The 13,217-nt window shown below is 48.7% G+C and overlaps 1 protein-coding gene across 1 annotated transcript in view; it reads left to right on the top strand.

Moving 5' to 3' along the window:
* Slc6a17 (solute carrier family 6 member 17) overlaps window positions 1-13,217 on the top strand; it is a 43,416-nt gene that overhangs the window by 17,589 nt on the left and 12,610 nt on the right. The window contains exons 2-6 of the mRNA XM_051165599.1: window positions 32-404; window positions 5,270-5,427; window positions 7,173-7,299; window positions 7,986-8,167; window positions 9,411-9,521. Of these exons, the coding sequence (XP_051021556.1) occupies window positions 119-404; window positions 5,270-5,427; window positions 7,173-7,299; window positions 7,986-8,167; window positions 9,411-9,521 (864 nt within the window). The 5' untranslated portion in view covers window positions 32-118. The remainder of the gene's footprint in view (window positions 1-31; window positions 405-5,269; window positions 5,428-7,172; window positions 7,300-7,985; window positions 8,168-9,410; window positions 9,522-13,217) is intronic.

The raw sequence follows: 13,217 nt of genomic DNA, 5'->3' as shown, positions 1-13,217 counted from the left end.
TGAATCCTCTGCTGCTCACCTTCTTCCGCAGGTTTTTGGATGAGAAAGAGCTGACAGGAGCCGAGCCCCACCTTTTCTGTGTGCTGGGGATCAGGGCGACGCAGCCCCAGCGGTACCCATGCCGAAGAACAGCAAGGTGACCCAGCGTGAACACAGCAATGAGCATGTCACTGAGTCAGTGGCTGATTTGCTGGCCCTCGAGGAGCCTGTGGACTATAAGCAGAGTGTACTGAATGTGGCCGGCGAGACAGGTGGCAAGCAGAAGGCGGCGGAGGAGGAGCTGGACGCAGAGGACCGGCCGGCCTGGAATAGCAAGCTGCAGTACATCCTGGCCCAGATTGGCTTTTCTGTGGGCCTTGGCAACATCTGGAGGTTCCCCTACCTGTGCCAGAAAAATGGAGGAGGTAAGAGGTACCCAGTAATTGATCAAGGGTACCCATGACATAGGCTGGGATGAGGTAGAAAGGAGCATGCCTTTGCAGAAGCAGAGCTGGAGTTCTTGGAGAGAGGAGCGCGGGGTTCTAGATCAAGACTCATAGAGACACATACACACACACACACACACACACAGACATAGCTGTAAAAAGGCTGGAGGCCATGATGAGAATGTGGGTTCTGTCTCCGGGCTGCCACAGTTCAGATCCCAGCCTAGCCCGTAGCCAATCAGTCTGCTCCTGAAGCTCTCTGTGCCATCAGTGCTTACTCGGCAAATTGATTGTAGGAGTACTTCCTGCCTCCAAGATGGTAGGAAGGATTAGATTAAATGACTTTTTATGTACTACAGTGTTAAAAACAACTGTTGGCTGTGAATGTCAGACACTCACGAAATATGAAGCACTGTTTTAAGCACTTAATGGATATTGGGCTCAACTGCTAGGAACTCCTCGCTGTGCATCTTGGCGCAACCAAAGCAGCTGATTTACACGGTTCATCTGTCGGCTCCTCCAAGCAGCCTCGTTTAAGGAGGAAGGCCGTTGTCTTTACTTTAGAGACTGTAGAACTGAGGTACAGATTGGCTGGGTCATTTTTTTCCCTGGTCCTGAGTCATGAAGGGTTGATGCTAGTGACAGAATCCCACCTGGTGGGCCTGGGCCTGGCCTGTGCACTTTACGCCACATGGGCTGGCTGTTGCCATCTCTGCCCTCATAACACAAATGGCGCAGACCTAGGCAGGGAAGGAACTGCTGCTGCTGCTGCTGGCCTTACGTTGCACCTGGAGGTGAATTCCTCCTGGGCATTGTGGCTTGCTATAAAAGTGTCATTGGCGCTGACAAAGCACCCAGGGCAGGGAGATATCCCTGTCTCTCCAGAGTGTGGAGGTTTATCAGAATTTTCCAGAGGCAGACATTTGAAACCATGGGAATTTTACAGAAAGTGAAGGACGTCTTAGTTAAGGTCATGTGTTGCAGGGTTTTTTTCCCCCTCCTGTCCCCAATCTCCTGGAATAATGACTCATGGGACTCAAAGTATTATTTACAAATATCTAGGCCATGTAGCTAGGCTCTTCTCTGACTAGTTCATAATTTAAAATAACCCAATTTTAACTAATCTACATTTTGCCACGAAGCTGGTTTACCTGTGCTCAAGTACAGTGGGTCTGTGCTCCCTTACATCTTGCCAGCGGAATCTCACCTTTCTGCCTTCTGGATGCCCCACCTCCTGTATCCTCCCTCAGCTGTCGGCTGTTGTCCTCTATCGACAGATGGTGCGTCCATACAATTAGAAGATATTCTTTCTACACTCATGTTTTAGTTTCTTTTCTATGTGATAAAATACTCTGACTAAAAGCAACTTCAGCAAGGAAAGAGCTTATTTGACATATACTTCCAGGTAACAGTCCATCCATCGTTGAGGGAAATCAGGGCAAGAACACAGGCAAAAACACCTCAAGAAACTATGAAGAAACACTGCTTGCTGCCTTGCTCACAGTATGATACTTAGCTAGCTTTTTTGTATAGCCCACATCATCTTCTCAAGGAATGGTGCTGCCCGTAGCTGGCTGGGCTCTCCTAGATCAATTACTAATCAAGGCAACCAAAAACAAAACAAAACAAAAAAATAAAGCAAGCAAACAAACAAACAAAAAACATTTTTCCAGGGACCAGTCTGATCTGGGAAATCTCTCAGCTGAGACTCCCTTCTCAGATGACTATAGTCAAGCTGATAGCCAAAGCTACCAAGGGAATCAAAGGCTGCATTTCCAAGCCCACACTTGTGTTCCTGAGAAAGCTACCAACAGGGAGTGTCAAAGCTCCTGAGTCTATGGGACCATCCTACTCCAGCCTGTTGCGTGGCTACAACTTTGCAGGGATTTTGACTCAGCTTCTTCCTGTCTTCCCCCAAGGTACTCTTGCCCCCAATTCTGCCCCATTCAGAGAGACACCCATCTTTGTATTGGTGACTTTTCTCATTCCTGGAACAAAATACCTGACAGGAGAAACTTGAGAGGAAGGTTTTAGTTTGTCTCAGGGTTTCAGGGGTATCAGCCCATCATGGTGGAGGTATGAATGAGTGTCTCTGTGCCAGCACAAGCGCACTGGGGAGTGATGACAAGGCCGGCCAAGAAACAGAGAGAAATGCAGGATCAAAGACCCACCCCAGTGACTTACCTCTGGCAGCCAGACCCTACCCCCTAAAGGTCGTACCGCAGCATTCTTGCTCGGTCTGCCTGTCCAAAGAAACACCAACCCTTTATATATCTGAAGTGGCATTTTTGTAAATTAAAAGTGGGCACATATCAGCAATTTCAGATGGGTTTTGCCTAGTATTTTCAGTCTGTCTACATTAGTGGTTCTCAACCTTCCTAATGCTGCAACCCTTTAATGCAGTTCCTCGTGTTGTGGTGACCCCACCCATAAAATTATTTTTGTTGCTACTTCATAACTGTAATTTTGCTACTGTTGTGAACCATCATGTAAACATCTGTGTTCTTTTACGTTCTTGGGCCACCCTGTGAAAGGGTCATTTGACAGCAAAGCACAAAACTCACAGGTTGAGAACCACTGGTCTACATAGATGTCAAAATAACAGCAAAAAGAGGTCAACTAATTTGTTCAAAGTTTCAAAGTAGGTAGCAGATCCTGGATTCCAGTCTTGATGATCTGACCCCAGAGTCTGGTGTGAGCTCCTTTTCAGTCCATATCTCAATAAACCTGGGCCGAAAATGGGCTCTTAAGCCCCAGAAATAGATAGGGTTTTCCAAAAGCAAGGTGCAGGGCATGACTAGGGTTCTCGGGAACTGCAAGGATCCAGCCTCCGCTCACTGTTGCTGTGCTCTGCTAAACATCCTAATGCCCCGAGTGGTGCTCCCAGCTGTTCAGTCCTCCTAAAAGACACCACAGCATCAGAAGAATCCAGAAGAGGGCACTGCTGCATGTCCAAATGATTTCAACAATGATTGGCACATTGAAGTGTCTTTAGTTATCTACAGACTCAGCTCACCTAAGTGTCCTGTCCTTGAGCCCTCTGGCCAGACTGAACTCCATGTGGTCATTACCTACAGTCATGATTGGGATAGAAGAAACTTGGGCTGCAGGAGGCCAGGCCTCCTCCTCCTCCTCTTCCTCATTATTATTATTATTATTATTATTATTATTATTATTATTATTATTATTATTAGCCACATACCACTTTTAGAGGCTCTTCTCTGTTTGTGAGAAGAGGAGAGAGACATTTATAGGCAATAGCAGCATGCTCTGACACTCTGGCGCCCATCTCCCTGTACATCTTGTCCCACCCAAGGCAAAGTAAAAAACTAGTGAGACTTTTGTTGTTGTTGTTGTTGTTGTTGTTGTTGTGGTCTTCTTGTTCTGTTTCTCTCCACCAAAGACTAGAAGGCTGAGTTAAAGACAGACTAGGTTCTTTAGTCCCGCCCTTCTCTGAGCATTTCATGGGGCTGCTTGTTAGTGACGGGGTGAATGAGGTGTGTGTGTGTGTGTGTGTGTGTGTGTGTGTGTGTGTGTGTGTGTGTGTGTGTGTGTGCATGCTGCTCTGTGAGGTTCAGTGGGAAGCTTCTCCTGGAAGGCTCTCCCCATGAATTCCCTCAGCAGACGTGTGCTCAGGTGGCCCCCTATGGTGTGACCAACCCAGGACATTTGTATACACAAGCCTGCTGACGTTGCCCAAATGAATCCAAGGAATGTGCCTCCCACGAGGTCTCCTAGGATGGCATCTGCACCTTCTGTTACTTCTGCATCCCCCAAAACCCGAGTCTGGCACAGAGGAGACCCGTGGCAAACAGCTTCTGTTGCCAACTGACAGATTTTGTGTCCAGTAGAAGCCTGACCCCCAGGGTTCATTGGCAGATTGAGTATATGCCAGAGAACGGTGAGTTACAGGGGACAGGGCAGTGTCACTGGTGGCTTTTGGAGACTCCTCACTTGAGAGGCTGTCCCTGGAGGTGCTAGGTAACCCGGGAGACAGGGACCAGCAAGACAGTTTGACAGGCAGGGCCTGGCTGATACTGTTGCTAACAGGGCCATGTTCTTGGCACAAGTCTTGGTGGGATGCACTCGACCATGTCCAGCCATCGCTTTAACTCTCCTGCTAAATGCCCTGTCACTTGGAATGGAGTTCCTGTCCGCAGCTAGGTTTAAGACAGCAAGATTAATTTGTTATCTCCAATCTTCAGCAAGATCATTCTACCCTTTATGATTCCCTTATCACGCTTTCCTGAACAACTAATTTCTCTTCCATTCCTCCCAATTAGCTGTGGATTAATGGTGATGCTGATCAGACCCTTTTCCTGGAGAGTTTCCAAGCTCCGCTTCTCTGGAGTTGCTCAGTCTGCTGTGTCAGCATCTGCCCCAGATACCAGCAGGCTGGACCACAGAGTGGGCGGGGAGGGGGTGGGGATGGGAGTGAGCCCTTGGGAATGAGTGAGCAGGAGCCATCATGTCATCTGGGTTGGTCGTGGACAGGTGTCCACAGAGTACTGTGTGACAGTGTCTATGACTTGACATGATGTTCCCTGAGAGGCAACGAGGCATCTGTTTCTGGATCCAGCCCTGTGAACGGGAGGCCCCGGCATCCATATGCCCCCTCCTTTCACATCTCAAGTCAGAGAGGATTGGGGAGAAGAAAGCCTGAGTGTGTCAGCGTTGGAGAGATCACAACCCTGAGCCACACGACTCACAGAGAAGCTCCAGACGGCCTCAGAGATGTGGCTGAGACTGCGGACATAAGATGCTACGTCTCCTGGCCACCCATTCCCTCCCACTGTCACTCTGACACAGACCTTACTCTAACAGCCTTTCTCTGCTCCTTGCAGGCGCCTACCTGGTGCCCTACCTGGTGCTGCTGATCATCATTGGCATCCCCCTTTTCTTTCTGGAGCTGGCTGTGGGCCAGAGGATCCGCCGTGGCAGCATTGGTGTGTGGCACTACGTGTGCCCCCGCCTAGGGGGCATCGGCTTTTCCAGCTGTATTGTGAGTCCTGAAGCTGGGGGCATATGCTATGTGGGAGGCAGAGGGGACACGTTTGGATACTGTGGAGGAGGTCACTGGGTTTATAGGCCAGAGTCCTTGCTAAGACAAGGGAAGCAAGAGGGACTGTCAATAGAACTGCTTACAGCTGGGATCTCTGGTCACCATGGTCACCGTATGTCCTAAACTGAAAGTTGATGGCGCTGCCAGAAACCACATGCAACATTCACAAATGATGCAAAAGAGGGAAAAATGTGACATGTTCACAAGAATATCTCAGTCCCTATTAGCTGGGGACAGATGGACTGTCCCTGGTCCCCACCACTCCTTACCTTCAGCTTTGTATGAATTCCTTTACCTTTCTTTGGGAAGCATGTTTCAAATGTATGTGGCTTAGGACCCCTTGCTGGTGTGTAAATGAACAGTTGAAATACTCAGAGGGGAGGCCTGAGATTTTGGGTGACCTCATGGGCCTTGGATGGGGACTTCTAGGCTCATCTATGGCTGATGATGAATACTTGCTGAGAGCTGTATACAGCTGAGGAAGTTGAGCATCCCTTAAAGGCAACGCCCCTACCTGACCATTCTTACACCTGAGATAAAAACTGAAATCTACTCCAGGGACTCTGAAAGGACTGAGGACTCTCTCAAACCCGGTGGAAAGGTTATCCTAAGTCAGCTCGGTCCTGTTGTCAAGCCAGGCATCAGCTTTGTATAGCTTACTCTGGTCAACTACAGTGTAAATGCAAGGTTGGCTATGTGTGCACATGCAAGAGTAGGGGAAATCTCTACTTGGACTCCAAACACCACAGTTAATGAGATGGATGCCGCTCTGTGTTTATCCAGCACAACTCCTCCCCCCTTTTCTCTCTGCATGTGCACCCCACAAATGCAATGCTCCTCCACACAGGTGCTCACATGGAAGGGAAGAATCCTTCTGCATTCACACTAACCAGCAATCTTAATTGTCTGGGGTAGCCAGGCCTCTGGAAGGGACCTCTGAGCACTGGGAGCAGATACAGCCAAGCCCTGCCTATAAAAACATAGATAGGCCCTCCTATCAATATTTATTAATTAATAAACCCGGCCAAACTTAGTTGCTGTGCCTCTAGAGGTGGGCTGCTGAAAGTTTTAAAAAAAGAGTAGCATCCGAAAGAAGGGAAGATGAAGGAAAACAGTAACCACACAATCACAAAGCAGGACTGCTTAGGCCTGCCCGGACCAATGCTGTGGTGTGCCTCCTTGGTCCTGGAAATGATGGAGAAAGGGCTTCAAATATCTTAACAGGAATTTCAGACTGGAAAGGATTAACATTTTAAGAGTTTATTGCCTAAAGGAGAAAATTTTCAATATTCCAGGAATTTCTTTGTGGATTGCCTGAGTACCAGATGAATGGAGGAGGACTGGGAGAAGCCCACCTGCCTCCCCCCTCCCCCTCTCCCTCCCCCCACCCTTCCCCCCATCCTGCACCCTTCCCCCCACCCTCCACCCTCCCCTGCCTATCATCCCCTCCCCCATCCTTGTTCAAGGCTGGTTTTGAGCTGCTGGGCCTTGGATGGTGTGGGGAGGTGTGGCTTTACCTGCAGCCTAGGCCCCCTTTCCCCTCCCCCCTTTCCCCTCCCCCGCATCTCATCCCCCTCCCTCATCCTCATTCATGGCTGGTTTTGAGCTGCTGAGCCTTAGATGGTGTGTGGGGAGGTGTGGCTTCACCACAGCCTCCCTGATCTTGCCCTGACCCTTGTCCTCAGGTCTGTCTCTTTGTTGGGCTGTACTACAATGTGATCATTGGGTGGAGCGTCTTCTATTTCTTCAAATCTTTCCAGTACCCGCTGCCGTGGAGTGAATGTCCCGTCATCAGGAATGGGACCCAGGCAGGCAAGTATGGCATCCCCCTGAGGAATGCAAGCTGTGGTGTCCTGCTAGTCCTGGCCCAGGAAAGAATCTAAACAGTTTAGTACTCAGAGGGGTTTCATTGGTTCACTAAGTGACCTTGGAGAAACTACATCAAACCCTCATTCTCATTTTTCTTTCTTTCCCTGAGGGAATGAGCTACTGGTCTCCTTCAGGCCCGGCTCACAGAGGTCTCAGGGATTCAATTTTGTTTAGTTATTATGACGTACTGGGTTACTCCAATACCTTATGTCTAAACGACTTTTATCTGTGTGCAGCAGACAGCTCCACTCCACAGATGGGAAAACTGACCCCGAAGCCACTTTCCCATTCTCTTATTATTTATTTAACCAGGGTTTCCAGCCTCTGTCTCGGGACCTTCCCACAAGAACCTGTAGACAAATGTGACACTTCTTCTTTTTATGAGTTAGTGAGCAGAGGTATTGATCTTGGGGTCCCCGCCAACTCTGGGTGGGAATTCAGCCATTTGACTGTGGCTTAAAGCCTCTTAGGTCCAGTCAGAGACTCGATTCCTCAGGATCTGCTCGATCATGGCACAGCCCACCTTCCACTACCCACTCGCCCGCTGCTACGTGGGCGGGGTCCCACAGAGGAGCTGGCCCCTAGGGCTGCAAGCTGAGGCCCAGCTGTGGCCTTTGCTCTGGTTTCAGTCGTGGAGCCTGAGTGTGAGAAGAGCTCAGCCACTACCTACTTCTGGTATCGAGAGGCCTTGGACATCTCCAACTCCATCTCAGAGAGTGGAGGCCTCAACTGGAAGATGACGCTCTGCCTCCTGGTGGCCTGGAGCATCGTGGGCATGGCTGTAGTCAAGGGCATCCAGTCCTCTGGAAAGGTGAGCTGGGAATAGGCAGCAGGGGCTGAGAAAGCAGGAGCTCAGATCCTAAGCCCACCAAGGAAGACTAGTGGAGTGATAGTGTTGGCCTCATGGGAGCGCCAGGAGCGTTGCCACTGCAGACAGCCCGAGGATGAGCTTGCTGGACCCCATCTGCCTTGGTGCTCATAGCTCAGGCCTGTTCTGCATATGTCAAGGAGAATGAAAGCTAGAGGTATTGATCTTGGGGTCCCCGCCAACTCATTTTACAGACAAGGAAACTGGACTCTGTACAGGGGAAGGCGCCTCATCTAATGTCATACAGCTAGTCTGTCTGAGATGGAACTGGAGCCCTGGCTGGCTGGCTGAAGCTCTTGGTTCTTTGTCAGATTTGATGAGTAAGGAAGCTAAGTTGTAGGAAAGCTGGTCTTACCTCGGCCACCAATCTCCTCCCTCTCTTGAGGCCAAAATAGTAGCTGACACTTCATGGCATTTGTCAGAACTGTCACGTCTGCACATCCTTGCTTCTCACCAACGTTGTGAGTTAAGAATATTACCGCCCTTTAGAGATGAGAAGATGGAGACATACTAAGATTAAGTAGGTAGCCTGAGGCCCTGGGATTGGTCGATGGTAGCGGCAGGGTCAGTACTCAGCTAGCTAGCTCAGAGGGCACCTTCTCAGCCTTTCTGCTGCCCTCTCCTTTACCTCCCCAGGATTTGTGTCACTGAAGCTGGGGCGTCCACTCCACAAGCAAATTCTTTGCTCATGGCGCTGTACCAGGGCTGTAGAAAAGTGCATGACATATATCAGCTAGCAACTGACATGTGGTTCAGGCTCAGGATCCCTAGAGGCTGGGCCCTTTTGCTGATGGGCTCTGCTGGCAAACAGTGTCAAGACCTCGCAGATGCCTTTTGCTATAGGACCCCTAAGGACAGAGGAGATCCTGGGAAAATGAGAAGGGAGAGCATAGGGTTTCCTCGCCCCATCACAGGCCTTAGGAGCGGAGGCCTAATAGTTCATTCCTGCCAGCCATTGAAAGGCAGAGCTGCCCCAGGCACAGCCACGCTGACTCCAGCATGTTCTGCTCCTGCCTGGGCCCAGGGCCAGATGGATGGTGGGTTTGGCTCAGTGCCTGGGGGCTCCAGGCTCTGAGTTCTGCTGCCTAATATCAGAGGAGAATCCTGGAGCCCAGCTGTGAGCAGGGAAGGAGGGTGCCTGCTGTAGGAGGGGCTGGCCTGACAGGGGCCTTTGTCTTCTCTGCAGGTAATGTATTTCAGCTCCCTCTTTCCTTATGTGGTGTTGGCCTGCTTCCTGGTCCGGGGGCTGCTGCTGCGAGGGGCGGTCGATGGCATCCTGCACATGTTCACTCCTAAGGTACGTGTTTGCGGCTCCCACACGTGGTGGGGAGTGTGTGTGGGGGGAGGACCCTGGCAGATCCACTGGGCCTGGTCAGCTTCATGTAGTTCCACACCGAAACCCTGTTGTGTGTCAGGTGTTTTGTCAGCTCCTGTGGAGAGGCACAAGGAAGGGGCCTTAGGCTCTGTCCTCATGTTTCAAGGATGTCTCCAAATGATATCAATTTGAGTAAAATCAGAAAAGGCTCCAGGAGAGAGGTGGCATCTGAAATGAGCCTTGCAGAGCAGGAAGGGCTTCGGTGAGTACCAGTATGGTTTATTAATCAAAGGAAACCACATAAGCAAGGATGTGGGAAAGCACCAGGCATGCCTGCAGTAATGGCACAGGCAGATTCCATTGGAATCTGAGGGAAGGGCTTCATTCATTCATTCCTCATTCATTTGAGGCATGGCTTCATTTCGTGGATCTATGACAAGAGGTGACAAGATGAAGTCCCCTCAGGAATCCCAGTTTATACCCAAATCAGGGGAACAGGGAGCTCACTCGGGTTCCCCCTTGATCCCATCAATATAGCATGTGAAGGAGTTTCACAAAATCTTTGTTTATAGAGGTTTTGGCTGAGAAGCAGCCTAGCCTTCAGGAAGGTGGTCTGTCCCCATCCGGTGGCCATGGCCATTTAGACTGCTGGGCACAGATACAGGAGTCAGGCCACTGAGGAATAATCATTTTAAATTGCCCTAAACTATGTAATCAGTGCCTCCAGCAGGTGGGGCTAAGAATCTCACCCCCAAGTCCCCCTGATAAGTAGCAGCCAAAGGGGGCTTGCTAAGACTCTCTGGCTCATGAGCTCCAGGTGAGACTGGTCCAGACCAGCCTGAAACCTCAGGGTCCGATAGTGCCACCATACATGTGTATATACAAATGCACATACACACTCCCTTACACAAGTAGTTGACACTGGCTGACACAGAAGACTCCAGACTCTGTGGAGTATGAAGTCTCCAGGTCCCTTTGGCTTTCCTGCCCTGCCGTTGTGAGTGGACTGTGGTGTGTGGAGTGTGAACATGGTTAGTGCCTGCATTCCCCGTAACTACACAAACTGCCCCTAAGCATCCTTGGCCTTAACCAAGATCTGTACAGGCATACTCACAAAGACTCACCTAAAGCAAACCATAGGGCTGTAAACACATGGGATCTAATAGATAACCAGCCTGTTTCCCCTGGGGTAATGGAGAAGAAGGCCGCCGGCTTCTACGAATTACTTCAGCAGCTGCTCTAGAGTCACGCTCAATCTCGTGTCCGCTTGCACTTCACTGAGTATATGAGTGTATGCCCTGGTGGTGCACGTGACCATGGAGCCTCACAAACATCTCCCAATAGGCTGCTGCTGGAGTTCATTGGTATGAAGACCCAAAAGCAAATGGCATAGACTCACTGGGCTTGGCCACTAGTCCCAACACACACAGTACTTCAATTCACCTCATTGGATTCAGACACCCATTACAAAGTCTCTTTAATTCTGAAATATCTCAAGCTTATAATTATGTATCTAGTAATATGATAGACATTTTAAAAAGATTTGTTTATTTTAGGTACATGAGCGCTCTATCTGTATGTACTCCGGAATGCTAGTATAGATGACTGTGAGCCACCATGAGGTTGCTGGGAATCGAACTCAGAACCTCTGGAAGAGCAGATAGTACACTTAACCACAGAGCCATCTCTCCAGCCCTATTATAGACATTCTTAAGAAGTAAAATATTACAGATGCAAACAAAGTGCCTTTGCATGCTCTCTAATGTTATATCTTTCCTTTCTCAAAAGTAGCTACTGGCATCTGCTCTTGCTGCTGTGACAAAAACCTCAGACTAAGTAATTTATAAGCAAAGTTATCACTCACAGTTCTAGAGCTGGGAAGGTTAAGGTGAAGGCAGCAGAAGACTCCATGGTGAAAGGGCAAAGGAGCCAGGCTGAGCCTCTTCTATAAATCCCATCCACAGGAGTGGATTTCTCGTGACTTAGTCACTTCCAGGGAACCACTCCTGAATATTAGGTTCCAACGGGGGGTTATAGAAACTACTACTTTGAATTTGAGGCTTATCCTGCTAATGCATTCTTTGAGATGTTATACATAGACATATTTCCACAAACAGTACATGTCATTTCTATGTATTCTTAAAGTTTACAGATACCTTCCCAAGTATCCTTCTGTGCCTTGCTTTTTATTTTGCATGGCATGATTCTTTCTGTTGTACTAATACTGACATGTAGGGCTCTAGAACATCTACTTCAGTGTGATCTAATAGTCAACCACAAAACTAAACTAAAATGCACGTATTTGTTCTCTATTTGATGGCCATTTGCTTCCAGTGTTACCATGCTGGTAACGTTATGTTCTCGTCACCTTTCTTGTTGCTGTGACACATAGTATGACCAAAAACAACTTGAGGAGGATAGGGTTGACTTCATCCTACTCAGTCCATCCAAGTCGTAGTCCATCATTGAGGAAAAGTCAGAGCAGAAACTCAGGCAGGAGCTGTGAAGGAGTGCTGCTTACTGGCTCGCTCTCAGGTTCATGGTGAGCTAGCCTTTTTATATAGCCCGGATCTGTCTGCTTGGGGATGGTGCTGCCCACAGTGGTCTGGACTCTTCCACAACAAGCATTAGTCAAGATAGTATCTTACAACAAGTCTACAGGATAATATGATGTGGGCGGCTCCTCAGTTAAGATTCCGTCTTCCTAGTTGAGTGGAGTTGACAATAAAAACTAACCAGCAGAGGCTAAAATCAACATCACCACACAAGTCTTTGTACAAGTTTCTCTAGGATGATATAGTAAATATTCAAACTGCTGTCTCAAAGGGTATGCATATCTTCAGCCCAAGTATTTCCCAAGTGGTCATATCCATGAATACTCACACCAGGTATCGAACTCTCAGTCAATCCGAGTTTGCCAGGCTTCTTTTTTTTTTTTTTTTTTTTTTTTTTTTTTTGCCCATCAAATAGATGCATAAAGCTTATGTACTCAGTGAACAACAGGGGCGTCTTCTTTCTCAAATCATTTCCTGAATGTTCCAGGAGCTATGTGAATCTATCTTGGCATTTGTAGTGGCCAGATTCTTCTGAGGTGAAAAAAACCCCTCAAAACTAGAAGACACTACAGTAGCCAAATCCCCCAAGAACCAGGGTGGTGCGGCCCATGGTTCGTTTGACTAATTGATCTCCTCCAGGTCAAACCTTTCTGACCCATCTTGACGTTGTGTCCACTAAGCGGTTTTATGGCACAGTTCCTGCCCTTGACTCTGGAGGATTACCTTGAGCAAGGAGGGGTGGCTTAGAAGAGTGGAGCTCTCGACTATCAAGTACTCCGAGGCAGCCTGTGCTCTTGTTTGCCTGGAGTGAGGTTTCTGTTAACATATATTAACTCGGTCTCAGAAACAGCCATGTAGCAGTCAGTACAGGATGAGGACCATTGCAGAGAGGTGACTGTTTTAGCTCATATGAGGTAAAACATGGGTCTCTGGGACCATGGTATGAGGATCTCTAGGGCCATTTAAAGTTCTTGGTGCCATAGAGTACCAGGTCATTGCCTAGAGCTGCCCAGGAAATTAGCACTGTTTCATCAATATAGGCTGCAATATTAATAACATCCCAAGAGGTCATGCCATTTGTCACCATGAGCAGAGTATAAGGAAACTTTGATCAGGCATCGCA

This window comes from Acomys russatus, chromosome 23, assembly GCF_903995435.1.
Source record: "Acomys russatus chromosome 23, mAcoRus1.1, whole genome shotgun sequence".
Lineage (NCBI taxonomy): Eukaryota > Metazoa > Chordata > Mammalia > Rodentia > Muridae > Acomys > Acomys russatus.
The sequence above is the reverse complement of the archived record's forward strand: the minus strand, read 5'-3'. Positions and strand labels throughout refer to the sequence as shown.